Below are 25,769 nucleotides of genomic sequence, written 5' to 3'. Positions count from 1 at the left end.
ACTATGCACAAGAGTGACCATCAGCATGCAAAAAATAAGGTGTGGTGGAGGAAGAGGCTAAAGCTTATGTAGGTATAATCCACCATGAAACAAAGTAAGATGCGTATCATAGGACTGTGTCATTTTCATGTAAGAGCCCAGGGCATTTTGATGTAAAAGCCAGAGTCACAATGGTAGGCTCATGTGTTGGATCCTGCAACAGCAACAGCAGATCCTTGGCTCTTGGTAGGCAGCAGGTGACTGTAGTCACCCCTAGGGCTGTCGCAGATTCCTCCTGATGAGATGATCCTGGAGGAGCTGTGAGCAAAACCTCACCATTTATGCCAGCAACCTGGCCAAAGTGGGGCCCTGGACTGCCTGAATATGACCCACAGTGGAAGGAAATTGAGTCCCTGAGGTCAGCCATGTAAGTGTACTGTGCCAATGGAGTGCACCTCAAGAAAATCCCTGGACACTGAGGAGGGACTGCATCTGCCCTGGTAAGCAGTGCCCATTGTGTCAGTCACCCTGTGGCTGGGAGAACTGACCATCTGGGCGACTCCTCAGACAGCTCAGGTGAACCCTGTATCTGTCTTCCTGGAAGCCAACCCTGTGCCTTTCAGTATTGCTAATTTGCATGTGTATAGTGTCACTGTAATAAACCATGAGTACAAGAACATTTCTGTCTCTATTGTATTTTCTACTCACTGAACCTGAGATGACCCTGGAGATCACCAACACCATTCAGCACTCTGCCAGGGGTTGTGATTATTCCCAAGAGAAACCCCTTCACACACCGCCCCTATCAGATACCCATAGAGGTCAGGCAACCCGTCTTGGGTCTCCACGGGTGACATGGGGTGAGCTGTCCCCTGCTGAGTATTACTATGCACATTTCTAATGTGACTGCAGTGGTCAGTCCTGGATGGATAAGGCAGGGAATCAGGGCTGGCTTTAGACACGTGGATGAAGGCATCACACATGGGCTTTCAGTGAGGAGGCTTGGATACAGACACCAGGTGACAGTCACAAGACTGGTTTATTGTACATGAACTCTGCCATTTAGGGTACAAATAAGAAACATAGTGTCTCTTCTAGCGGGGCACAGCACAGAGCTGGTAGGGGGATGGAAACACTATGAAGGCAGGTACACCACGCTCACTGGGCCGGGGCTGCCCCTCAGGCACCGAGAAGCTGAAGCGCTGCAGCAGGCAGGTGAAGAACAGAAAGAGCTCCATGCGGGCCAGGGGCTCCCCGAGGCATATGCGGGGGCCTGTGGGAGCAGACGGGGTACAGTTAGACTGAGGTCTGGGCTCCTCCCAACCACAGCACCCTGGAAGGGACAGCAAGCCTGGTCCACTACAATCACCTGCGGAGAATGGCATGAAGGCCTCACGTTTCACAAAGCGGCCCTCAGTGTCCAGGAAATGTCCAGGGTGGAAGTGGAAGGGCTTCTCCCAGACAGTCTCATCCTTCAGCACTGATGACAGGTTGGTGAGGAGCGTTGTCCCCTGGAAGGAGACACATGGCATGAATGTGGCCTAGATGCAGGACACAGGAATCCTGACACTTAATATCCACAAGCATACTCTATGAGGTGCACACAGTCTGGTGGGGTACAGAGTTTCAAGGAGCCTCTCAATTATCCATTAGTCCCAGAAGCTTCTCAGGACTATCCATGAGCACATGTCAAGGAAACAGTACAGGGATTCCAACGGTGCCCAGAGTCCTACTTTTCCCCATGGACACAGGATCTTCTAACAACTCATGCCCTGGGTTACTTTATCCTCCAAATTCACTGGGGAATCAGCAGGTAAAAGGCAGCACTGGGGGCAGCACCACTCACACAGGCTTAGCCTGGCAGCACCAAGAGTATCAGGACGAGGTGACAGAACACTTCCTGGCCACAGCTGGAAGTGGCCAGGCTAGGGAAGGAGGGCCCCAGGCCTACCTTGGGGATGAGGAAGCCCTGCACCTCAGTGTCACGAGATGTCATGTGGGGAACACCCATTGGGACGATGTCTGCAAAGCGCTGCACCTCGTGAATCACGGCGTTGGTGAAGGGCATGCGGGCCTGGTCCGCCATCTCTGGGCGTCTCCCCTGTCCTATTACTTCATCGATCTCCTGTTGCACACGGCCTGGACAGGTAAGCATCGCCATGCAGGTCAGTCCCTGGAGACCTGGCCCTGAACCTCCACTACCCAGTGTTAAAGGCCGTGTCCATTTGAGAAGGACATCACTCTTTAAGTAGCCTTGTAAGAACCTCTGCTTTGAACCATGAGTTTCCCAAATAAGCTTTGAGACCCTCAAGTTCCCATTCATTCTGAGCCCAACTCACACTGCACATCTGAGTGGAGGATCATGAGGAGCAGAGCCCAGGACATCGTGACTGATGTGGTCACCATCCCTGCAGCAAACAGCTCAAGTATGACTAGACGAAGGTTCTCTTCATTGAAGGTGCTCTCAGAGTTCCCCTTGGCCTGAGACAGGCAGAGAGGGTGGCCTCAGTGGAAAGTGGGAGGAACGGCTCAAATGTTCCCATGTACCACCTTTGGGCACAGAAGCTGTGTCTCTGCGAGATGCTGAGGCCCCACCTGGCCTCACACCTCCCAGAACACTTGGCTCACAGACCCTGATCCCTTCTCACAGCCCACTCTCACCTTAAGCACCTCCATCAGGAAAGCATCAATCAGATCTCGGGGAGGCTGGTCTGGGTCCCAGCCTGAGTTGTGCTCAGCCAACAGCTCATTATTCAAAGCCATGAAGGACCTCTGTGCAGGCAGGACTTTGGCAGCCACCCATGGGATGCGCAGGAGCAGTGGTATTGAGTTCACTACCTGTGACAGCATGGAGGGAGCCTGGGTGCTTCCTGTGCTCTATACTCACAGGAGCCATCTCACACCCAGCCTCCTCCATGGTGACCCAGTCCCTGACGCTCCACACCTTTGCTGTGATCCCCTCCACTGTACCAGCATCAAAGCTCTCTCCTGCTGCTGACCTGCCACAGGAACATCCTACCATGTAAACCTCATGAACTTGTGTTGCTTCCATCGTAGACACTCCTCTCTGCAGCTCTGAACCTCAACCACCTCTCCCATTACTGCTCTCTGCTTGGCCACCACCAGCCCTTTCTTCCTGCAGTGATCCTCCCTGATGTTTTCTTCCCATCCCTCCTGCAGGCGAATTATCCCTTCAGAGCCCTTCTGCAGGAAGCTGTCTCTGCACAGACTCCCCTCAACACTGCACCTGAACCAGGAAGACACTGTCATCCATCATGCCAGCTTCCAGACAACTCAGCAACCTGATAAAGCTTGGGTCATCATACTCAAAGTGTCGTGCATACACGAGGCAGGCGATCACGTTGCATACAGCTTTGCTTAGCAGCCCGTAGGGGCGAAAGGGCCGTCCTGGGAGTAGGAATGCATGTTAGAGTTTCCCCCTTTCTCCCAGTGACATCACTGCATTGTCTTTTCCTTGTGTCCCTCAACTGTCACCCACCAGCATGGCTGGCAAAACCATCACAGAGACAGGCGGCCTCCTCGGTCACCCACTGCTCCAGAGACTTCTTCCCCAGGCCGAAGTTGCGCAGGGTGGACACACAGAAGCGCCGCTGCTCACGCCACACAGGTCCATAGGGTGCCCTAATAACCCCTGAATGAGAAGCAGTGTCAGTAGCAGAAAGTATTAACCTGTTCCTGGTATCATCTCCTCACTGCATAAAGTGCAACAGCTTTTTTCCAGAAGACAAGGATTTCCATTATCCCTTAACTATGTCAACATATGCAGTAAGATCTCTGCATCCTTAGTCACTACCCCCAAAGTTCCACACTATTGTCATCTGTGCCCTACTGAGTTTTACCTTGGGCTTTTGGTCCAAAGCCAATTAGTTCATTGGTGGCCAGTGGTGGCCGATCTGAGGTGTCCTCTTTGTCGTTCACCAGAGCCTCCCGCATAGCTGCCAGACCATTGACCACAACCACTGGAGTCCAGGCAAACTGCAGGCTGAACACGTCCCCAAACTGATGTCGCAGCTAGAGGTGGAGGGACAAGACGCCTGTGAAGCTGATATTCCTGCCACAATGTGCATCCCCATCTCACTCCCAAGACCTGGAGACCCAGTTCAAAAAGTGGAAGAACCAGCCACACTCCTGTTGGTTTCCTTTTCCTTTATGGTAGTGAAGATGGCACTGACAGCCTCGCCCCAGCTAGACAAGCACTCTAGCCCACTACGCGCGGACACCTAGTGTTTGCATGCTGCTATCACATCTTCTTATGGTCAGAGTGATTACTTTAGATCTAGAGCCAACCACCCAGGTGTGTCCTGGGCAGAGTGGAGGAACAATCATTGAAGCCAATTCCCTCCCATTTTTGAGATGAGGCAACTCAGGTTCTCAGAGAATAGCAGAGAGGGCCAGGACTCTACGGCAGCCAAGAGATCTGACGGTGCTCATAGGACCTCTTCACAGTATCAACTTCCTGAATCAAAAGCTGCCTAAGACCATCTTGCTTTGCTCCTGCATCCCCAGGTACTTCCTTCCCTCTGAGGTACCTGAAGGGACCTGGTGTGTACGAAGCTTCTGTCCCATCTAATCGGGTGCCAGTCCCACTGTATATACTGCCCAACCTCCTGTCTCTGCCTTCCTGCACCTTTGCCAATGGCAAGTCCAGAGCGCTTCTCTGCTCTGCTAGAGTCCTCCTCCAAACAGGTCGTCTACCTCCCTCCTCTTGGGCTATGAGGTCATTCTCTACACAGTGTCTTCACCTGCCACTCACCGCATGTCAGCCCAGGGGAGGGTCACCTGGCCTTGGCTGCTCTCCACCACCAGCTTCCTCACCTTGTAGCATGAGTAAGCCATGTTCTTGAAGTCCACCTGCAGCAGGTTGCCCAGCCCGGGCACAGGCACAGGGCCTGGCGGGTATCGAGCAGCCCAGCGTTGGCGCCGGTGCATCAGGTCCACCAGGAGCAGGAAGATGGCCAGAGCCACGGCCACAGAGTACAGTGCGTCCCCAGTCAGCAACCCCATGGCTGCCTTTGTGACCACTGGGTTCCACTGCACTAACAGATCTTTGTCCAGTTGTGTCACCTAGAAGTAAATAGAACACTCTACTACTCCCTGCATATTTGAACAGGCCGGCTGTCCTTTTATAAAGCATCTAAGGCTGCCCTTTGTCCTCTGATGTTAGACAACATGGCTATTCACTGTGCAAATAGAGGTGCAGAGAGGGGCAGGTCAGATGAGTTCCATAGGTCAGATGAGTTCATTGCCCCACCTGCCACTTCCTGGTGATACACAGAGCAGGGGACACTCCTGGGAAGACAGCTCCATAGAGCTATGCATATTGGTCATGCAGGTTTCAGCTCTGGACCTGGAATAGTATGTGGATTGCTGCTCCAAGAAGCACAGTCAAAAGCAGATGGAGGTCAGGCAGGTGAGGGAACCAACCAGAGGACTCTGCTGAATGTGATGGTTACTCAGACTGCAGTAGGACTATCACGAAGACTTGGTGGAGAATTTTGCTACCCAACAGGGATTAACTGGTGTCCAAAGAGTCTCAAAACCATCTCCAGCAGCTTCAGGTCCTTTCAGGCCTCTCTGACCAGGCCACAGACAGACAGGTCACTGGGTTCCCCTTCTCCAAGTGAAGCACACAAGTACAATCACATACAGAGAAGCTAAACCTGACCACCCTGAAGAACAGAAATTAAGACCTGATCCCAGGCCACAGAGGCCTGAAGAATCTCAGCACGAAGCAGTGCTCATGTCAGGCCTCCCCCATGAGGAGCCCACGCTTCTTCCTGTCAGAAGATGAGACAGCTTGTACAGCACAGCCACAGCAGTTCAGGTTTCTGTTCCCCTTTGATTTAATGGACTCTTTGCTGGGAAAGATGTAAGATGTTTGACTCCTTACTTCAGCTCACATTTAATTATCCTTCCATGCAGGAGCCTGTGCTTTTCTTTCAAGCCTCTTGTTTCAAACCCTCATCTGCAAATCCATCTAAGAGGTCCAGTCAACCAGAAAATAATTTACCAAGCAACAATGCAAAACCCATGAGGGCCCAGGGAGGCTGCGTGACAGCATGTACTCCGGCTAGAGAAGGGGAGGTGAGCGGGTGGAGCAGAGATTTTTAGGGCCTCACAGGAGGTTGGGTAGAGGTTTCTGGGCCTGGGACAACAGTCATTCATAGTCACAGGGGTATGAGGTCATGCTCAGGGGCCCTGTCTCTGGCCACAGCTACAGCTCCTGGGCTCTTCGGATGGTGTTTTGGTGCAGTTTCTCCCCACATCCAAGCAGCACGTGAAGCATGCACTGCACCAGTGAACGAGAGCCAGAGTTCCCCTCACTCTCCTAGGCAGCAACTCCTCAGCCCACCATCCCTATTTGATTTGGTGCATGTCAGTCAGCAGCGTGATTGACTAGGGACATAACAGGCTTTTCTCTTCCCCTGCACCTTGACCAGGTGGTCACTATCAGTAATGACATGGTGCATAGCGCTCATGAGCCCACAACCTCATCTAATGGTGAAGATTTAAGGAAAAAAGTCTGAGCTCATGGCCAGCACCTGTCACTGCTCTGTTCAGCCCCACAGATTGCAACACCGACTTTCCCAAACATTGCTGAATCCATGTGTTTCAGCACTGGACCTCCTGTGCGACTCCTAATCAAACATCCACCACCCACTGCCCCTCAGCCAGAGCACAGCCACAGGACATTCCATTGGCTTGTGCAGGAAAGTGGGCTTTTTGTATAAAAATGCAAGTGGGAAAAAGGCTGTTGCTGAGTGACAGTCAACAAAGGGAAGCACCACAAACACAGAAACACACACACACACACACATACACACACACACACAGAGCCAGCACTTAAATCACTGTGGGGTCAGGAACTAAACTTTCTGACCTCTGCCCTTTGACCGTTGCTCTGTCAGGGCAGCGGAGGCACAGGCTGCTCTGCATGATTTGGAGCACTAGCCCAGTCACATGAATACTCTACGCACTTGCTTAATGAGGGACAGCTGTAGTTCACAGGAGAGAATTGACCCAGTAGGGCAAGCACAAGGCCCACACTGCAAGGAAATCTTTCCAGAGAGTGGAACTCTGTTTCTAACCATGTTCACATTCTTCCTGATGCCCTCTGGGTCCTAGCCCTCTACCCTACCTATTCCTGCTGCCCTACTTTCTCCTTGAGGCAAAAACTCATACAGAGGAACAGATCTGGTTTCACGAGAATTAACGTGCTGAACATGTTATGTGTCGAGCACACTTTTTTAAAAAAATTTTTGTCCTTTTGAGACACAGTGTTACTATGCAGTTTAGGCTCACTTTGTAGCCCAGGCTGGTCTCAAACTTGCAACATTCCTCCTGGCTCAGCCTTCTGAGTGCTGGGATTCCAAGAGTGCACCACCACACCTGGCAAGCCCACTTAATTTTTATAGAACTCTCTTATAATCTCCTTGTGGTAACAAGGCACAGTGCTGTATCTCCCGGCAACAGACTGAGCCAGGGCTCATAGGCCCCACAGATCAGAAACCTAAAACAGGGACAAGAAGCATTTCTGGAAAAATGATTCTGTGTTCCTAAAACACATCAAACTGCTTCAGTGAGAAGAACCTGAATGCTGTGGTGCCTCTTTGATCCCTGTTGCAGCCTCTCCTCTCTTTCACTTTCTCCAAAGACTGGGGGAGAGGCTTCAGCACTCACACCTGATTACGCCCTTATGGGGCCTGGGTGTTGCTCTTCCCTATCACACAGGTGATGACACCCTGGGAAGGCAACTCCCCTTTCACCTGGCTTCAGGGGACACAGACACCTCCAGCTTGGCTTCTCAATTCCAAGTCCTGGCCACAGTGGCCTGGACCCACCATCATCCCCAGAGCACTCTCTGATAACTCACAGAGCAGGGACCATCAGCTGTGGTGCCACCTAGACCTGTTTCTCCCTCCTGGAGGAGACAGAGCTCTGCCACAGGCCCCTGGCTCGCTCTTCCCCAGCTCTGCAGCACTGTACTGCACTGCACCCTCCACAACCATTTTTATGCCTCAGACCTAGAATGTTCCCAAATGTCTCAAGTATTCACAGGTTGGGTTTTTGGAAGGGTATGGGATCATGAGGTGCTCATCAGTGCACAGAATAATCCACAGTGAAATATGCCTTTGATAAGTGAGGCCAGGTAGGAGGAGGGGGACACTGGGATTGTGACCTAGCAGAGTACATGTGTCCCTCCCTGGCTCCTCTCCTCTGTCTCTGCTTCCCCACTGCCACCATTTAAGCAGCTTTTCCCTGCCAACCCTTCCCCTACACCTTTCCTGCATGGCAGACAGCAGGCTGTGCACTCAATTCTCTAAAAGCCGTCAGTTAAAGAAACATGCTAATGTATAACCCAGACTGTTTCACAGGACCTGCTGCATACTTAAAAGGGTATAGAGATCTCTATATCATGATCCACAAGACCCAGATGACTTTGGGCACCAGGCACTTTGCCCCATGCCTGTATGATGTTTATGTTTCCCTAGTTGCTGAACACATGCTGGGGGTGGACATACGGATGGTGCTCGGCTCAACACCATGCAGCACAGACACTCTCATGGGCCATGTGGCTTGTGTGCATGAAGCAGTCTTGGCTGCCTGGAGGCCATTAGCACATGGGACAGCAGGTCTTGAAATTAAAAAAAAAAAAAAAGCAAGGGTGATACTTCCTATGCAGAGCCCTTCAGTATGGCCATGCAGAAACCAGATGGGTCGTGGTGAATGACTGCAATGTGTCACCCTGACTCTGGCAGTCAGAACCTATTTGCCTTCACCCAGGAGGGCAGGCAATGGACCTTTCAGGTGTTGCCACAAGGCTACTTGCATAGCTCAACTTTGCATCATGTCCTGGTGGCCGGGACCTGGCCACCCAGGCCAGGCCACACTCTGTGTCACTCTTTTGTGTTGATGATAATTATGTTAACCTGGTTGTCTTGCCAATTTAAAAGCCACCATGCATAATGTAAAGAAAGCTTTGCTAACACGGGGGTAAATCACAGGCAAAGAGAAGGTCCAGGGAACTGGCTTGTCTGTCAAATTCTTGGTTGCGATATGGTTAGGTAAGACCAGGCCCACGACAACCCACCAGTTACCGGCGTATATGGGCTTGCTAGGTTTCTGGCAGATACACCTCATCTGCCTATCCTGCTGTGAACTTTATCCAAGGTGACCAAAGGGGGCACAAGATAGGGCTGGGTAGATGCCGCAGAAGCTGCTTGCTGGACTCACAGGGGGCTGTTACACAGCCCTACAAGTCATTGAGCCTAACCTGACTTTCATCCTACCTGTCAGAGTAGATGATGACAGATTTGGCTAAGGCCTATGACAAAAATAGGGAAAGCAAAAGCACCCTGATGGGTTTTGGTCACAATTATAAAAGAGACCCAAGAGCTGATAGTCCCTGATTTAAAAAATAGCAGTGGTGTACACAGCTCTGTGTATGATTAATGGTACCCACTGGGTCCTGAAAGCCATGAACCCAGACTTAGAAAAAGACCGCTGACTCTGGGTCCCTCGGTCCTTTCCTGTGGAGCTTCAGGGCTCTTTCACAATAACCCTTAATGCAGCTGGCGCTCCTGGTGGCCTGCTCCAGCCCCATCCACCAGTGGTGTGGGGAACATGTCTGGCTTTTGGGGGTCCGGTAAGGGCCAGGCGCTTCTGATGACTGTATAGGTGTGTTGAGTGTCAGTCTCCCCTCTGGAACTTTCTTTCTTTTTGCTGATGAGTTACATCAAGGGTTTGATAGCACGAAAATGAGTCTTTGTGCACTTGCTTTCCTGGTACCTGACCTCTGTGTGTATTCATGATAAAGACCTACACTTACCCAGCAGTGATGTCAAAAATGGGACCCAATGATAATGCCCAAATTAGCTGGGCAAGCAATACTGGGGAGACTGACCCTCAGTGCTACAGCTATGGGAGGAAGTCAACAGCAGTACTCAGAGTTAAGTGTCAGACAGCTGGAGATTTTACCAACACACAAACCTCAGTACACCCTGCAGGGCCAAATAGATTCCTTGGCCAAGAGCCTTACGCCTCCTGACAGCCCGGAATGGAGGTACCTGCCTACTTCCGGAGGAGGAAGGCTGTCATTATGCTAAACAGTCAGGAATAGAAAGAAAAAGCTCCCATCAGCTGTGGGAAGGTCTCAGACAAAGGGTTCCAAATCTGATGGGAGGCTCTTCCTAATGGGGACTTTTAGACTTCCTCCCTTCCTGGACTGGAACCAGGATGCTTCTGTCTTATGATAAACTTTGAAGTAAATCTATTTAGAATGACCTGAGTGACAATGTATGTAACCAATCATGTAATAGCCTGCTATCTGTCTTGTACGTCCTGCTCTCAAACTCTATTCAAACTGAACCCAAAACTGCCTCAGTTGGAGTGATTTGGATTTGGTCCTGCTAGCCTGCTGACATAATAAATAGTTGGCATGTAACTCCTCAGTACGAAGACTCTTCTATTTGGTTTGATAATTGGTTCTTCTGTAACAGCATATGGATGTTTAAGTGAATAACAGACCTCATATTCATGAGTGTTCTCCTAAGATTATATAGAGTATGCACTAGGTTGTAGCTACCATCAGCATTCAGTCCGGGGGGGGGGGGGGGGAGCTGTAATCCTAGCATTCTGTAAAGCTAAGGCAGGAGGATCACAACTTTGAGGTACATTGGGGACATATTAAAACCTTGTCTCAAAATAAAGTATAAAAAAGACTAGATATGTAACTGTAAGAAAAAGCCCTCAGTTCAGTTCCTATTGACATGTGAAGGAGGTAGAGCAGGAGGCCAAGGAAGAGACGGGAGACACCACAGAGGAAGAGGAAACTAAGGAAAACCAGGGGGAGCAGGAGTCCTTTAAGAGTTTGAAGGTGAGAACCAAGAAGCTCCACGACCCACCTATGTGTGAGTGGAGTCTCCAGGTTTGTCTAAGGCAGCCTAGGATTTCACTGGGCAAACAGATCTCCTAAGGATGCTTTGCTCAGAATGCACCCCTGGCAGGACCAACCCGTAACCGTGTATGGCAAAAGGTTCTTCAGCGAGTTTTCCAAGTCCATGCTATTGGGAAGAACAGTCCTTTAAGAAACACTGCTAAGAAGCTGGAACTCCACATGCACGAAAATGAAGGTGATCCATAGCAAGCAGTGTACTCAGAAATTAAATGAGTCAAAGCTCTGAATGTATGTGCTCAAACTCTAGAAGAAAACATAGAACAAAAGCACCCTCACACTGAATCTGGCAGTGTTGGGCAGGATTCCAGAGACACAGACAAGAAGGTGAAAATACACATTTTGGACTTCATGAGAATTAAATACTATCCTATAACTGAAGTCATTATTAGCCCAGGAAAGAGCCAAACTAATGGCAGAATACTGAGAAAATAATTTTAGGTTACATACGACAAGAGTGTAACACCTGCAAAACGTATACATAAAACCTAGAAAACTCCATTTGAAAATGAACAACAGACTTCAATACACAGAATTATTCTAAACAGAATATACGAATGGTCAGTGCACCTATGAACAGCCACTGTACAGCACTCCTCATAGGACAATGAAAGGCCACTTCCCAGGCATCAGGATGCTTCCAGCAAGAAAGTGAACACAGGAAAAGGTCCCAGGATGTGGAGACAGAGGCCAGTGCCAGGGCCTCTTGTTAGGGACGTCAAATGGCAGAGCCTCTGTGCGGATCACTACGGGGGCACCTGAAAAAATTAAGAATTGTCATGTGATCCAGGAATACATCCATAAAAATCAGAAGGAGGGTCTCAGGGACAGAACTGCAACCCCTCATCAGATCATTTCTATTTGTGGTGACTAACCGTGGCAGAGGAGACTATAAGTACAGTGTGGGACAGCAGAGTCGCTTATCACCGAGGACATGTTCCAAATCCCCAGTAGGTGCCTCCTGGGGTTTGCCTACACAACCAGACCGTAAAATACTCTGTTTCTTTTCATGGGAACCTATGTGATGACCAATTGTGGTGTGTTGGTCTGAATGCCTTAAGGAATGCCTACCAGCTCAGTAAAGCAGAGTGTGGCAGTGTTGGGGAATCACAGGCACGCAGACAGCTAAGTGAGCGGGAAAGACCCACCCCAGGTGTGACTGGCACCAACCACTAGGTTCACAGCATGGATACAACACAGAAGGAAAGGAAAAGAAACAGAAGCCTTTCTCGTTCTGAAGAACTAGTCACCGAGCAGCCCTGCCTTCTGCTGCTGCGGTCTTTGAGCACCCTTCTCCAGAGTCTCCCACTGAAGACCTTCAGGGAACTCGCAGCCCTTTGCCCTTGGATGGCACTGCATCCTGATCCCTGTTCTGCGCTTTCCATCTTTTGGGCTGAGCAATTACTGGACCCTCCAGTGCTCCGGTGCCTGGACGGCCACTGTAGTCTCCCGCATCTCTAAGCCTGCCTAATAAACCCCATGCATACTTATACAGGGCTGTGTTCTCAGAGAACCCTAATACACACACCCATGATGCAGTGCAAATTATAAATCAGGCCAGGGATTAGCGGCAACCACTAATAAAAAGACAGTTATACCAGTGGGCTGTGATGGGGGCTTTGAACAGGGTCTCCTCTCCCAGGTACCCCAGCTCTGTGCACACACCTGTGGGATGCTGCAAGCTGATCAAAATCTCCGTGATGACAGGAAATGAGGAAAGGGTGGGGGCACAGTGCCATGGCATCAGCTGCTCTGGGCCTTAAATGTCAACATCACACTGGAGAGAGCAACAGTCCATGTGATCACCAAACCCATTGTGAAGTGACTGACAGATCCCAATCCAGTGCAGCATGGATCTGCTGAATGAAGATGTCCGCTCCATGCTTAGTGAGTAGCGGAGAGGAGGGAGGCAAGGGATTAACCAGGCTCCTCGGGAAAGCTCATGACTGACAATTTATGAATTAGCAGTTTCTGGAATCTGCATGGAACGTGTTCAGACTGTGATGCCCACCTTTAAAAGGCACTGAGGAAGGAGAGACAGTGCGGTTGGGGGCTCCTGGGAATCCACACAATGAAGTTACGCTGCCTTCAAGCAAAGGAGCCATGACACCTGCTGCCACATGGAGGAATCCTGAGGACGATGCCTTACCTGAAAAGTCATGAGATTCCTCTCTGATGATCTCCCCATAGCCACTGGGGTCAGACTCAGAAACAGAAAGTAGACTGGTGGTCACCAGCAGAGGGCAGAGGAGGGGATGGGAGCCACTGTCACAGGAATTGAGAGCCTCAGTTTTCACAGCTGGAAAGAGATCAGTGGAGGAGCAGTGCTGAGGGCTGCGGGCTACTGAGTACACTGGGAAAAGGGCCTGGGTGGAGCTCAGGGCAGAAATGCACAGAGCCTCGGGTTCCCTCTCAGCACACCACACACATTGGCAGGCCACACACACAGCAAAAGACCACAAATGCAAAATGTCATACTTTGAGATATCTTATCATTGAAAAAGAAAAATAGAGACACTGAAGCGCATGTGATTATTTTGCTCTCAGAGTCAAGAGGAGAGGGCCAGGCAGTAAGTCACCTAAGCTGCTGGGAGACCTCAGTGCTGCTGACAGCAAGCGCATGTCAGACTCCAAACCCACTGCTGGGAGCCTTTCCTGAGGCCTTTGGACCCCTTTCTGATGAAGGATCCTTTACACGCCTGGGGCTCTGCGCACGCCTCGAGCTCTACCTACACCAGATAGGAGTTTTTTTTCTTTGCATTATTGCGGGAGCCTTGAGCTGCCTCGTTGACCCAGCAGTACAAAGACTGAGTCAGGGATATCAACCACGTTGAAATCCAAACCCCTCAAAATGGAACCCCAGTGAATTCTTGAATACCAAGGTCCTACTAAGCTGCCCGATGGCCAGTGCCACCATGTGTGTCCCACCCTGCTGCTGGGAGCACTGACCACGTCTGCGACTCTCCTCTGAGAGCACAGCTGAACCCTCCTGCCGGCTTCCTGGATTCCACCCTGAGCACCTTTTCCTGCTGCTGATTCAATCTCTCCTTGCCTCTGAAAAAACAAAAGGATGAGTGTGACAGCTTCCCTGGTTCTGAGACCTTGGGGGATTCTTGGGGATGGCAGAGTCAGGGCACACGGCTCCCAGGGGGCCCACACTGCTACCAAAACTGCCTGACACGCATGGAGCCCATTTGATGCCTGGGCTTTGCCACCACCCACTGGTATGGGTGTCGGGGTGGCCTGAGGTGAGCTGTCACCTCCTGAGCATCAATAATACCAGTTTGCTTGTGGACTGCAGTGGCTGCCAGGGTGGATGACACAGGGGACCTGGCTGACTCAGAGAACGGGGAGTCAGGGGGTACATTCAGACACCAACTGGCAGAGACAAGACTGGTTTATTATCGCTCAGGGCCCCAGCTGGGGGCAAGTTGGGGCCTTCATGCCTTCTCTAGCGCGCCACAGCACAGAGCTGGTAGGGGGGTGGGATCAAAATGGTGTAAAAGACACCATGGTCGCTGGGCCGGGGCTGCCCCTCAGGCACCGAGAAGCTGAAGCGCTGCAGCAGGCAGGTGAAGAACAGGAAGAGCTCCATGCGGGCCAGGGGCTCCCCGAGGCATGTGCGGGGACCTGTGGGAGGGAAAAGGGCTCAGTCAGACTGCGGCCTGGGTGCCTCCCTGCAAGGCACCCTGAAAAGGGCACAGGGACCGTGTACCCAAAAAGCAGGCACCTGCTGAGAATGGCATGAAGGCCTCGGGCTTCACAAAGCGGCCCTCGGGATCCAGGAAGTGTGCAGGGTGGAATTTGAGGGGCTTCTCCCAGGCGGTCTCATCCTTCAGCACCGATGACAGGTTGGTGATAAGTGTGGTCCCCTGGCAGGAGATGCACAGCATGAAGGTGGACAAGGTGGGGACACAGTTCGTGCTGCCACTCAGGATGCACGAGCACACTCTACCCGCCTCACACCTGGGCCCTTTGGTTTAACCCTACGTGCCCTCTCTGATTCTGTGACAGAGTCAGGGCACACGGCTCCCAGGGGGCCCACACTGCTACCAGTGCCTGCATGAAGTGGCTCTGTCAAGATAGTTACTTCTTTTTAAATTTAATTTGGATTTATTTAGTTTTGTTTTTGAAAAACACTCACTGTGTAGTCCAGGCTGGCATTTAACTCACTACAATCCTCTTTCCTCTGCCTCACAAGGGCTGTGATCACAGACATGTGACACCCCCCGGCTGGAAACTTCTTTACTACATTGTCCAAGAGACTCATTGGGGACAGGGAGGCACTGTCTGTGCTCAACATCACATGCAGCCAGCCTGGGCCTGGCAGCACCAGGGGAATCCACTGGCCAGGCTGAGGAAGGAGGGCCTTAGGCCTACCTTGGGGATGAGGAAGCCCTGCACCTCAGTGTCACGTGACGTCATGTGGGGAACACCCATTGGTACAATGTCTGCAAAGCGCTGCACCTCATGAATCACGGCATTGGTGAAGGGCATGCGGGCCTGGTCCGCCATCTCTGGGCACCGCCCCTGCCCTATCACTTCATCGATCTCCTGTTGCACATGGCCTGCACACACAAGGGTTACCATGGTGAATAAGTCCCGGGAGCTGTGCCCTGACCCTCTCCACCCTGGCATTAAGGGCTGTGTCCAGGTGAGCAGGTGTCATGCTTACAAAACCTTACGAAAGCCCTTGTCTCCCCACAGGTGTCACAACTACTCTTGGGGACCCTGCTACTTCTATTCCTCCCTCATTCTCCCACCCAGCCCCAGCTGGGCTCACGCTGCACATCTGGGTGCAGAATCATAAGCAGCAGGGCCCAGGTCAGCGTGGTTGAAGTGGTCACCATCCCTGCTATAAACAGGTCAGCTACAACCATGCGCAGGTTCTCATCATTGAAGCTGCTCTCGGGGTTCCCCTTGGCCTGTGCCAGACAGAGAGGGTGGGCTCAGGAGAAAGATGCAGGAAGCGCCAAAATGACCCCAATTGTACATCCACCTACTCAGGTGCTGGGTCCCTTGAGACACCCAGGCCCCACCTCACCTTCCCTCACCTCACTGGATCCCCAGGACCCGGCCCCTCACCTTGTCCACCTCAGACAGGAAGGCATCAGTCAGGTCTCGGGGTGGCTGTGATGGGTCCCGGGTCATCCTGTGCTCTGTCAACAGCTCATCCAAGAGATCCAAGAAGGCTTTCAGTGCAGGCAAGGCCTTCTCAGCCACCCCAGGGATGCGCAGGAGCACGGGGACTGTGTTCAGCACCTGTGATGGCAACAGAGAGGGTCTGGGTCCCTGCTATGCTCAGCGCTTAGCTAGACCAGCTTCAGGTCCCAGCCTCCTCAAGGAGGACACGGGCTGCCCTTGTCACTGTGACATGTGTTCTCCACGCTGTCTGCTGGCCCGGGCTGCTGAAGAGGATGCTACCGTGGAAATCTCAGGAGCGTCAGTAGCTCCCAATGTGGACAGGAGGTAGAGGGTCTCCTCCCTGGAGTCCTGACCCTGGGCCTCCTCTCCATGACTGTTTTCTAACATTTGCCACCTCCAGCCCTTTCTTCCTGTGGTATCCTCTACCGGATGCCCTGTTCCTGTTGCCCCTGCATGCAAATCTGCCTCCTTTTCCAGACTGCCCAGAGCCCACCTGGGGAACCAAGCCAGAGTCCTCCTTCAAAGAGTCCTCCAGCAGGTCCATCATCCTCATGAAGCCTGGGTCCTCATACTCGAAGCGGCGGGCATAGATGAGAGAGGCAATCACGTTGCACACGGCTTTGCTCAACAGGTCATTAGGGAAACAGGGGTGTCCTGGGAACAAGGATGAATCTCATGGTGTTAACCCTTCTGTCACTCTCCTGCCTTGTCCCGTCTTGATGCCCCTTGGCCCATTACCCACCATCCTGGGAAGCAAACGCGGCACACAGGCAGGCGGCCTCCTCAGTCACCCACTGCTCCAGCGACTTCTTCCCCAGGCCGAAGTTGCGCAGGGTGGACATGGAGAAGCGCCGCTGCTGACGCCAGGCGGGCCCATAGGGTGCCAGAACCACACCTGTGGGTGAGGCAGGCACCTGAGTGACCAAGGGCACTGGTCACATTCTCTGTGCCCTCATCTCTCCTCTATTCCTAGGGTATAGGTTCTCCCCAGACCAACAAGCTAACCCCCCACCCTGCCCAGAATTCACCCTAGGGACACAGGGCTGTTCCTTGTGTCCATGAGCACATCACCCTTCCCATTAGGCCCTGGCCTCCCACTGGTCACCGTCCACAAGTCCTGTTCTGACACCATCTGTGCCCTTCCACACTTTGCCTTTGGAATTCTGTCTGAAGCCCAGGTGCTCATAGATGGGAAAGGGTGGCCGGTCTGCAGTCTCCTCGCTGTGCTTCACCAGCGCCTCCCGCACAGCTGACAGTCCGTTGACCACGACCACAGGCTTCCAGGCCAGCTGCAGGCTGAACACGTCCCCAAAGCGACTTCGAAGCTTTGTGTGGAAATCAGGGTGCTTGTCAAGCCGGGAACTCCAAGATCATTACACAAAACCAGAACAACCTTGGTTTTTGTTTGTTTGTTTTATTGGTTTGTTTTGTTTTGTTGCTTTTCAGCAGTGCGGGTGGAACTCCTGGTTCCATGCAGGAACCCAGGTCCCACTAAGCCCTAAGATCTCGGTTCCCGATGCTGGGAGTCACATCCTCTGACGTTCAGAGCAATCACTTCAGAGGCAGATCTGGCCTCTCCCCTAGCTATGATCTGGATGGAGTCAGGATGCTGTAGTTTGGGCCCCTCTGTCCCAGGTTAGAGATGAGGAAATCTCAAGGACAAGAGCCTTGAGACCCAAGACCCACTGAGCAAATACCATGAAGCAGGCAATGGCTACTTCTGAACCTCAACTTCCTGCCTGAGGAAGGGCCCTGGCTCCACTGCCCCAAACCAGCACCTTTCCCTCTGATGTCAGCAGGAGAAACTTGGGGCTTAAACAACTTCTACCCTACACTCAATCACAGTTCCACTGACTGTCCCACTCCACGCATGTCCTTGGAAAGGCAAAAGGGTCTGCAGGCCCTTCCCCAGAAATGCTGTCTCCGCCTTTCCTCTTGGGGTCCCAGGGCTCTGTCTAGCCTGTAGCTTTGCCTCCCACCACTGTCTGCAGCTGAAGGTCACTGTGACCTTCGCCATCACCACCTCCACCTCCCTCACCTTGTAGAAGGAGTATGCCGGGTTCTCAAAGTCCACCTGCAGCAGGTTGCCCAGCCCGGGCACAGGCACAGGGCCTGGCGGGTAGCGAGCAGCCCAGCGCTGGCGCCGGTGCATCAGGTCCACCAGGAGCAGGAAGACGGCCAGAGCTACAGCCACAGAATACACTGCATCTCCAGTCATCAGCCCCATGGCTGCCTTGTTAATTCCCAACATGGACCCCTCAGGACACACGGAGCCTGTCAACACTCGTGTCTCAGGACCAGGTAGCACACTCCACCATCATGCACTATAGAGCAAACTGCCTGTACTCTTATAAAAAGCTGAGGCTGCCCTTTGTCCTCTGGCAGGAACCAACTGCTCTGTTGACCCTGCAGCTACAGGATGCTGGAGGGAGCAAAGGCTGGGCGCTGCAGTCTCTGCCCTTCTCATCTCTGCCACAATAACAAGGGGAGGGGAGCAGAGACCTGGTGGGAGGCCAGGGGAGGAAAACACTCATTGTGTTATACTGGGTGACCCTGGGGCACCACGGGAAGGTAACACGTGCACGCCTGCTGCTCCCAGTGCACGTCTAGAGGGAGAAGTAAGAGAACCAACATGCCAGACAGAAGAGCTTTGAGGACCCTGGGGACAGTGCCTCAGGCTGCAGCAGGACATCCTTGGAGACTTCATGGAGGTCTTTGCTGGCCAGTAGAGAGCCACTGCAGGTCAAGACAGCCTGGCTGGGGACTGAGGCACCACTGAACCATCCTGTGTGAGGGGCAGCAGGATGCAGACAGCTACAGGGTGGGACCTGCAAGTCTGGAGACCAGGTCTGAGGCCACTCAAGTCACCAGAAGGCCAAGACCCACTTACTCCTGGTACTTCTCACATCTAGCTTGTGCCTCATGGCCTCAGCCAAGTGTGCCTATCAAGCTGGCATCAACTTCCTACCCAAGACCATCAGAGAGTCATGCCTTCATTTACCATGTGTGTATTTTGGGGTGTCAAGCTGTCCTCCAGAAGTCATCCTTATGTACAAAGTGACAGGTGTGTCTGGGATTCAGGCGCTGTCCTGCTCATGCGAGGGTCCTATGGTCAGGATGGGGCAGCCACCAGACACATGTGCATTAATGAGCTGAATCTTCCAAGGGCCAGCCCTTCGGTGTAGGTGATGCTGGTCATAGCCCATAGTTTCAACACATTAGCTCCTTTTATGGTAAGAAAAGTAAGCCATAGCAGGAGGCTCTATGCTCCAGGGCAGAGGAGACGGCGGGCACTGAAGTTAAAGTTCCCGTGCGGCATCAGGGTCCTCATCCACGCTGCATGCTCTCAGATACAACGCTGCACTCCTTGGATGCAACAGTCTAGAAATAGTCCAGAAACATGTTCATGGAATTCAATGTTATAGTAAAACACAGCAGCCCTTCCCCGAAACAGGCACCAACTAAATCATAGGGTAAAATACACTGTGCATTGCTGGAGCCAATGGATGCTGTCAAATAAGTCTCACTAAATCAAATAAGTGTGGCAAGAACCAGGCTTGATGGATCACTTTTGTGACCCCAGCACTCTGGGAGGCTGAGGCAAGAGAAGCCTAAATTTAAGATGGTCCTGGGCAGTGTAGTGAGCTACAAGAAATAAAAAAGGGTTGTGGATTGAAAATACTGCTAAGGCCCTGGGTTCAGTACCCAGTACCCAGTGCCAACGGAACAGAACAAGGAAACCCTGTCTTTCACCAGTGTAGACCAGGCAGGTCACTTGAGGTTCAAGCAGCCTGAAGAAGAGCTGCAGAGCCGTGGACTGGGTTAAACATCTTTTACTCAGCTGCTCAGCCAGAGTCCACCTGGGTAGTCCCTCTGCAGCCCTCACCACTGTACACTCCCAGCAGTCCTTGGCCGCTTAGTCTCCATTTATACCAGAGTCACCCTGGTGGCCCCATGCCAGTAACGACCTTGGTTATGTAAGTTGTTTACACCAATCAGCATGGACCTTGGCTACAAATGTTATCTACCCTGAGCTACTGGGAGAGGGGCTGCCCTGGAGATCCACTGACAGGAATCAGTGAGCCCAGATGTCACCTGCCCCAACCTGAATCGTCTTAGCCATGGCTAGACCACCTCATGGCTGATGCCCACCACAGGCTGCAATTTGTCAGGGCCATGGCTGAGCTGGACAGGTGGATGTGAAGGACGAGAGCAGGTAAGAAAGATTCCAGCGCTGGCTGTTCTTTGCATGGTTCAGCCACTCCTCTTAACAGCCAATAAAGGTTGTTAAATTTTAAATTTCCACATTTCAGAGGCAGGTAGGTCAGGCTGTGACATTTTTGGAGAGTAGGTGCCGGCCACGGGCTTCAGAGGCCCTGCTGATGTAAGCACATGTTGGACCATGGAGCTGCACTGAACCCCATGGCTTCTGCTGACCGTGGCTCGAGTGCAGGGCTTGCTGGGGAGTGACTTCCCAGAGGTGTACTGTCCCCTAACATCACTGCTCAGGTGAGGGGTCCTGACGGGTCTCTCATGGCTTCAAATATCCCTAATTAGGCAGCAATGGCCCCTTGAGTAGGTGGAGACTTACTGCACACACTTCTCTTTGGTGCACGCATGACACCATGAAGGGGGCCGAGGGGAAGTACTGTGAGATAGCCTTAGGCTGTTCCTGACTTTCCAACTTCAATCCAGCACTGGGACATGGCAACGGCTGCTCAGACAACCAAGCACCTGACAGGTCCACAGCCAACAGAGCAACCACATGTGGCACACGGGTATACACGTGCTTGGCGAACAACACGGAGGAAAAGGCAATAAAATTACATGGTCAACTCAGGGTGGCTTATGATTGAAAATTCACAAGTTGTGTATTTCAGAAGTTTTCACCAAAGCTTTTCAGACTCTAGTTTCCCACTCTTAACTAAACCAAGTTACGAGAAACTGTGAACAGGGAAGAACTATAAAATCACACAATGGAAAGTTAGACTGCCTTAAAAAGAAAGATGTACTGGTATCTGCTATGCTGTGGAGGAAACCTGAGCACAGTACCTCAAGTGAAACAAGCCAATCGGAAAGATAAATGGTGTACGATTCCACTGTGATGACTTTTCAAAGTGCTCAAGTGCATAAAGATACAAAATAGAACGGGGAGGAAGGAATGCAGGCTATTGTCTAAACAGATTAGGGTTTCAGTTTTGCCAGGGGGGTGGGGTACAGAGTCACAAGGATCCCCTCAATTATAGATCAGTCCCAGAAGCTTCACAGGACCATGCATGATCACAGGAAAACAGGACAGGGCTCCTCAAGTGTACCTATGCTCCCACTTTTCCCCATGTGCACAGGATCCTCCAACTCATCACTTGGGTTAATTCATCCTCCAACACCCTGGGGGATCAACAGGCACAGGGCAGCATTGGGTGTAGCACCACACACACAGGCTGAGCCTGGCAGCACCAATGGTATCGGGGCCAGGTGACAGAACACTTCCTGGCCACACCTGGGAGCGGCCATGTTGGGAAAGGAGGGCGCCAGGTCTACCTTGGGGATGAGTGCACCTCAGTGTCTTAAGATGTCATATGGGTAACACCCATTGGGACAATGTCTGCAATTGCTGCACCTCGTGTATCACAGCATTGGTGAAGGGCATGCGGGCCTGGTCCCCATCTCTGGGCATCATTCCTATCCCATCAGTTCAATGATCTCCTGTTGCACATGACAGAGAAGCATCTCGACAGGGGTCACATCTTAGAGATTGGTCCCTCACCCTGCACACCCCAGTATTAAAGGCAGTGTCACTATGAGAGGGACATCCCTGCTTCAGTATCCTTGGCCAAAGCCTCTGCTTTGAGCCATGGGTTTCCCAAATAAGCTTTAAAACCCTGTCATAATTCAGTTTCCTTCAGTTTCCATCCTTCCAAATCCAGTTCATGCTGCAAATCTGGGTACAGGATCATGAGGAGCAGAGTCCAGGACATTGTGATTGATGTGGTCACCATTCCTGCACCAAACAAATCACATATGACTAGACAAAGGTTCTCATCATTGAAGTTGCTCTCGGAGTTCCCCTAGGCCTGAGACAGGTAGAGAGGGTGGCCTCAAAAGAAAGTCGGAGGAATGGCTCAAATGTCCCCATGCACCACCCCTCAGCACAGGTGCTGGGTCTCTGGGAGATGCTGAGGCCTCCCAGAACACTTGGCTCACAGACCCTGATCCCTTCTCACAGCCCACTCTCACCTTATGCACCTCGTTCAGGAAAGCATCAGTCAGATCTTGGGGAGGCTGGTCTGGGTCCCAGCCTGTATTGTGCTCAGCCAATAGCTCATTATTCAAGGCCATGAAGGACCTCTGTACAGGCAGGACTTTGGCAGCCACCCATGGGATGTGCAGGAGCAGGGGCATTGAGTTCACTACCTGTGACAGCATGGAGGGAGCCTGGGTGCTTCCTGTGCTCCAGACTCATAGGAGCCATCTCACACACAGCCTCCTCCATGGTGACCCAAAGCCTGGTACTCCACACTTTTGCCTCGATCCCTACACTGTGCCAGCATCAAAGCTCTCTCCTGCTGCTGAGCTGCTACAGGAACCTCCTACTATGGAAATCTCATGAGCTTGTGTCATTTCCAGTGTGGACACAGGCTCTAATCCTCTCTGCAGCCCTGAACCTCAGCCACCTCCCCCATTACTGCTGTCTGCTTGGCCACCACCAGCGCTTTCTTCCTGCAGTGATCCTCCCTGATGCTTTCTTTCCAACCCTCCTGCAGGCAAATTATCCTCTTAGATCCCTTCTGCAGGATGCTGTCCCTGCAGTCTCCCCTCAACCCTGTACTTTAAGCATCATGTCTTTGTCCTCCCTCAAGCTGTCCTCCAAGAATTTCAACAACCTAACGAAGCTTGGGTTTTCATACTCAAAGTGGCGTGCATACATGAGGAGGCGATCACGTTACAAACCACTTTGCTTAACAGGGCATCTGGGTGAAAGGGAGTAGGAATGCATGTCAGGGTGTTGTCCCATCTCCCAGTCACTTGTGTTTATGGTCCTTTCCTTGTATTCCTCAACCCATCACCCACCAGCATAGCTGGCAAAAACCATCACAGAGACAGGTGGCCTCCTCGGTCATCCACTGCTCCAGGGACTTCTTCCCCAGGCCCAAGTTGCACAATCCATGCTAGACAGAAGCACCGCTGCTCATGCCACGCAGGTCCGTAGGTGCCCCAAAAATTCCTGAAATGCGAAATACATTTCAGTACCAGAAAGTACTAACCAATGCCCTAGGGTCATGTGTTTATTCCTGGCACCTGAACTGACTCAAACTTTCTTTCCACCATCATGCAACAGCTCCTTTACCGGCTTTATACTAAGAAAATACGAACTTCCACTGTCCCTTGAGCATATTACCGTACACAGAAAGCCCTGTCCTCCTTTAGTCAGTGCCCCTACAGTTCTGTCCTGATGAAATCTGTGCCGTATTGACCTTTACCTTGGGCTCTTGGCCCAAAGCCCATTAGATCATTGGTGGGCCTTGGTGGTTGATCTGAGGTGTCCTCGTCATGGTCCCAGAGCCTCCCGTGCAGCCACCAGCCCGCTGACCACAACCACTGGAGTCCAGGAAAACTGCAGGCTGAATACGTTCCCGAACTGATGTCGCAGCTGCAGGAGAAAGTCCAGGGTATCTGTGAAACTGGGGTTCCTGCCATAATGTAGGTCCCAGTCTCATTCCCAGACCTGGAGAACTAGTTCAAGCAATGCAAGAAGCAAGCTGTACTGCTGTTTCTCTGTTTCTTTAGGTAGTGAAGATGTGACTCAGCCTCAATCCATGCTAGACAAGCACCAGAGCCCCACCATGCCCCAAATTCTAAGGTCTGCATGCTGCCATCACATCTTCTTATGTTCAGAACAATCACTTTAGATCTTGATCTGACCAGGGCACATTGGAGAAACTGTCAGTAAGGCCCATTCACCTCCTGTTTTTCAGATGAGGTAAATCAGGTTCACAGATAACAACACAGAGAACCAGGATCCCATGGCAACCAAGGGATCGGATGCTGCTCATAGCACTTCTTTCAATATCAATTTCCTGATTCAAATGTTGCTTAAGACAGTTTTATCCTGCTCCTCCATTCACAAGCACTTCCCTCTGAAGACATCAGAAAGGAGTTAGGGCCTTCACATCTTCTGTTTCACCCAATTGGATGCAGGTCCTGTCGCCACATCTGGCCCAACCTGCTGTTCTTTGCCCTCCTGCATCTTTGCCCATGGAAAGTCCAGAGTGTTTTCTGCTCTGGTAGAGTCGTCCTCAGACTAGGTCATCTACTTCCCTCCTCTTGGGCAATGAGGTCTTGAACCACAACTCACTGTTACTGGGAAGGGTCACTTGACCTTTGCTGCTCTCCACCACTAGCTCCCTTGCCTTGTAGGAGTACTACATGATCCTGAAGTCCACCTGCAGTGGGTTGCCCAGCATAGGCATAGGCAAGGGGCCTGGTGGGTAGGGAGCAGCCCAGCGTTGGTGCCGGGGCATCAGGTCCACCAGGAGCAGGAAGACAGCCACAGCCATGGCCGCAGAGAACAGTGCGAACCCAGTCAGCAGCCCCATGGCTGTCTCCTTGACCACTAGGCTCCTGCGGAGAAACAGAACTTTCACCATTCACATCAGCTAAAGCAGACAGCACACTCTATCACTCCCTGCATACTGCAAAAGGCTGGCTGCTCCCTTATAAAGGAGATAAGGCTGCCCTTTGTCCTCTGGTGCAAGACGAACTGTGTTCTGACTGTGTAACCAGAGAGTGCAGGGAGGGGCCAGGGCAGAACAGTCCCCCAGGTCTTTGCCCCTCTGTCTCTTCTTGGTTATACAGGGTAGGTGAAGGACATGGGAAGAGAGCTCCATGGAACTAGACACATTGGTTATGCGAGTGTCAGTACTGGGTCAAGGTGGATCTCTGCTTCAAGAAGTATACTCAAAAGCACATGGAGGTCAGGGAACTGTGTAATGGTTTGGCAGATGGCATTAGTACTGTCACGCAGGCTTTGTGGAGCAGTTTGGTGCCTCACAGGGATTAACTGGTGTCCAACGATGCTCAAAACCATCTCCAGCAGATTCAGTTGCTTTCACCCCTCTCTGATCAGGCCACAGACAAACAGGTCACAGTGTTCCTCAACCAGCTACAAATATTAATCAGCAATTGCAGCTGTAAGTAGCTACAACTGAAGACACAAGCACCCTCACATACAGGAAACCTCGACCTGACCACCCTGGAGGACGGAAACTAAGACCTGATCCCAGGCCACAGAGGCCTGAAGAATCTCAGCACGAAGCAGTGCTCGCGTCAGGCCTCCCCCATGAGGAGCCCAGGCTTCTTCCTGTCAGGAGATGAGAGAGCTTGTGCAGCACAGCCACTGCAGTTCTGGTTTCTTTTCCCCTTTGATTTAAGGGACTCTTCGCTGGGAATCATGTAAGATTTTTGACTCCTTACTTCAGCTCACATTTAATTATCCTTCCATGCAGGAGCCTGTGCTTTTCTTTCAAGCCTCTTGTTTCAAACCCTCATCTGCAAATCCATCTAAGAGGCCCAGTCAACTGGAAAATAATTTACCAAGCAACAATGCAAAACCCATGAGGGCCCAGGGAGGCTGTGTGACAGCATGTACTCCGGCTAGAGAAGGGGAGGT

At 51.8% G+C, this 25,769-nt stretch overlaps 3 protein-coding genes and 1 long non-coding RNA gene across 12 annotated transcripts in view; all 4 read right to left on the bottom strand.

Annotated features, from left to right (window-relative positions):
• Positions 1–999: 999 nt before the first annotated feature.
• Positions 1,000–14,064, bottom strand: LOC100717930 (cytochrome P450 2D16-like). Its single transcript, XM_013152979.3, has 11 exons — positions 13,904–14,064; positions 13,104–13,253; positions 4,816–5,064; positions 3,840–4,011; positions 3,479–3,631; positions 3,227–3,387; positions 2,641–2,817; positions 2,319–2,460; positions 1,931–2,118; positions 1,349–1,490; positions 1,000–1,252 (listed from the first exon to the last, which is right to left on the bottom strand). The coding sequence occupies exons 2-11, from the start codon at positions 13,140–13,142 to the stop codon at positions 1,074–1,076; spliced, it is 1,602 nt and encodes a 533-aa protein (XP_013008433.2). The 5' UTR covers positions 13,143–13,253; positions 13,904–14,064; the 3' UTR covers positions 1,000–1,073.
• Positions 11,279–13,093, bottom strand: LOC134474873 (uncharacterized). The gene is made up of 2 exons (XR_010045767.1): positions 12,620–13,093; positions 11,279–11,712 (listed from the first exon to the last, which is right to left on the bottom strand). It is a non-coding gene; the product is annotated as an uncharacterized LOC134474873 (long non-coding RNA).
• A 269-nt stretch (positions 14,065–14,333) lies between the features above and the next one.
• On the bottom strand, positions 14,334–19,285 carry LOC100718401 (cytochrome P450 2D16-like). 2 transcript variants are annotated; one of them, XM_063243836.1, is made up of 9 exons: positions 19,101–19,285; positions 17,253–17,424; positions 16,842–16,994; positions 16,593–16,753; positions 16,040–16,216; positions 15,738–15,879; positions 15,335–15,522; positions 14,685–14,826; positions 14,334–14,584 (listed from the first exon to the last, which is right to left on the bottom strand). In XM_063243836.1, exons 1-9 carry the CDS (start codon positions 19,101–19,103, stop codon positions 14,406–14,408), a joined length of 1,317 nt encoding a protein of 438 aa, XP_063099906.1. In that variant the 5' UTR covers positions 19,104–19,285; the 3' UTR covers positions 14,334–14,405. The 2 variants fall into 2 exon arrangements, with proteins under 2 accessions (XP_063099906.1, XP_003470590.2); XM_003470542.5 differs by lacking the exon at positions 19,101–19,285 and adding an exon at positions 18,138–19,087.
• The window catches only part of LOC100718953 (cytochrome P450 2D17-like), a 131,369-nt gene continuing 124,710 nt past the window's right edge, over positions 19,111–25,769 (bottom strand). For 7 of the 8 annotated variants that reach the window (XM_063243844.1, XM_063243845.1, XM_063243841.1 and 4 more), the window contains 4 exons: positions 23,581–23,750; positions 23,171–23,324; positions 22,337–22,513; positions 19,111–19,480 (listed from right to left, as the gene is read on the bottom strand). The gene's annotated coding sequence lies outside the window, so the exon portion shown is untranslated. The remainder of the gene's footprint in view (positions 19,481–22,336; positions 22,514–23,170; positions 23,325–23,580; positions 23,751–25,769) is intronic. The other variant, XM_063243839.1, reaches the window with a different exon arrangement.

This window comes from Cavia porcellus, unplaced genomic scaffold, assembly GCF_034190915.1.
Source record: "Cavia porcellus strain 051 isolate PalLab524CR breed Dunkin Hartley unplaced genomic scaffold, mCavPor4.1 scaffold_40, whole genome shotgun sequence".
Taxonomy (NCBI): Eukaryota; Metazoa; Chordata; class Mammalia; order Rodentia; family Caviidae; genus Cavia; species Cavia porcellus.
Note: the sequence above shows the minus strand (reverse complement) of the source record. Positions and strands in the feature narration are given on the sequence as shown.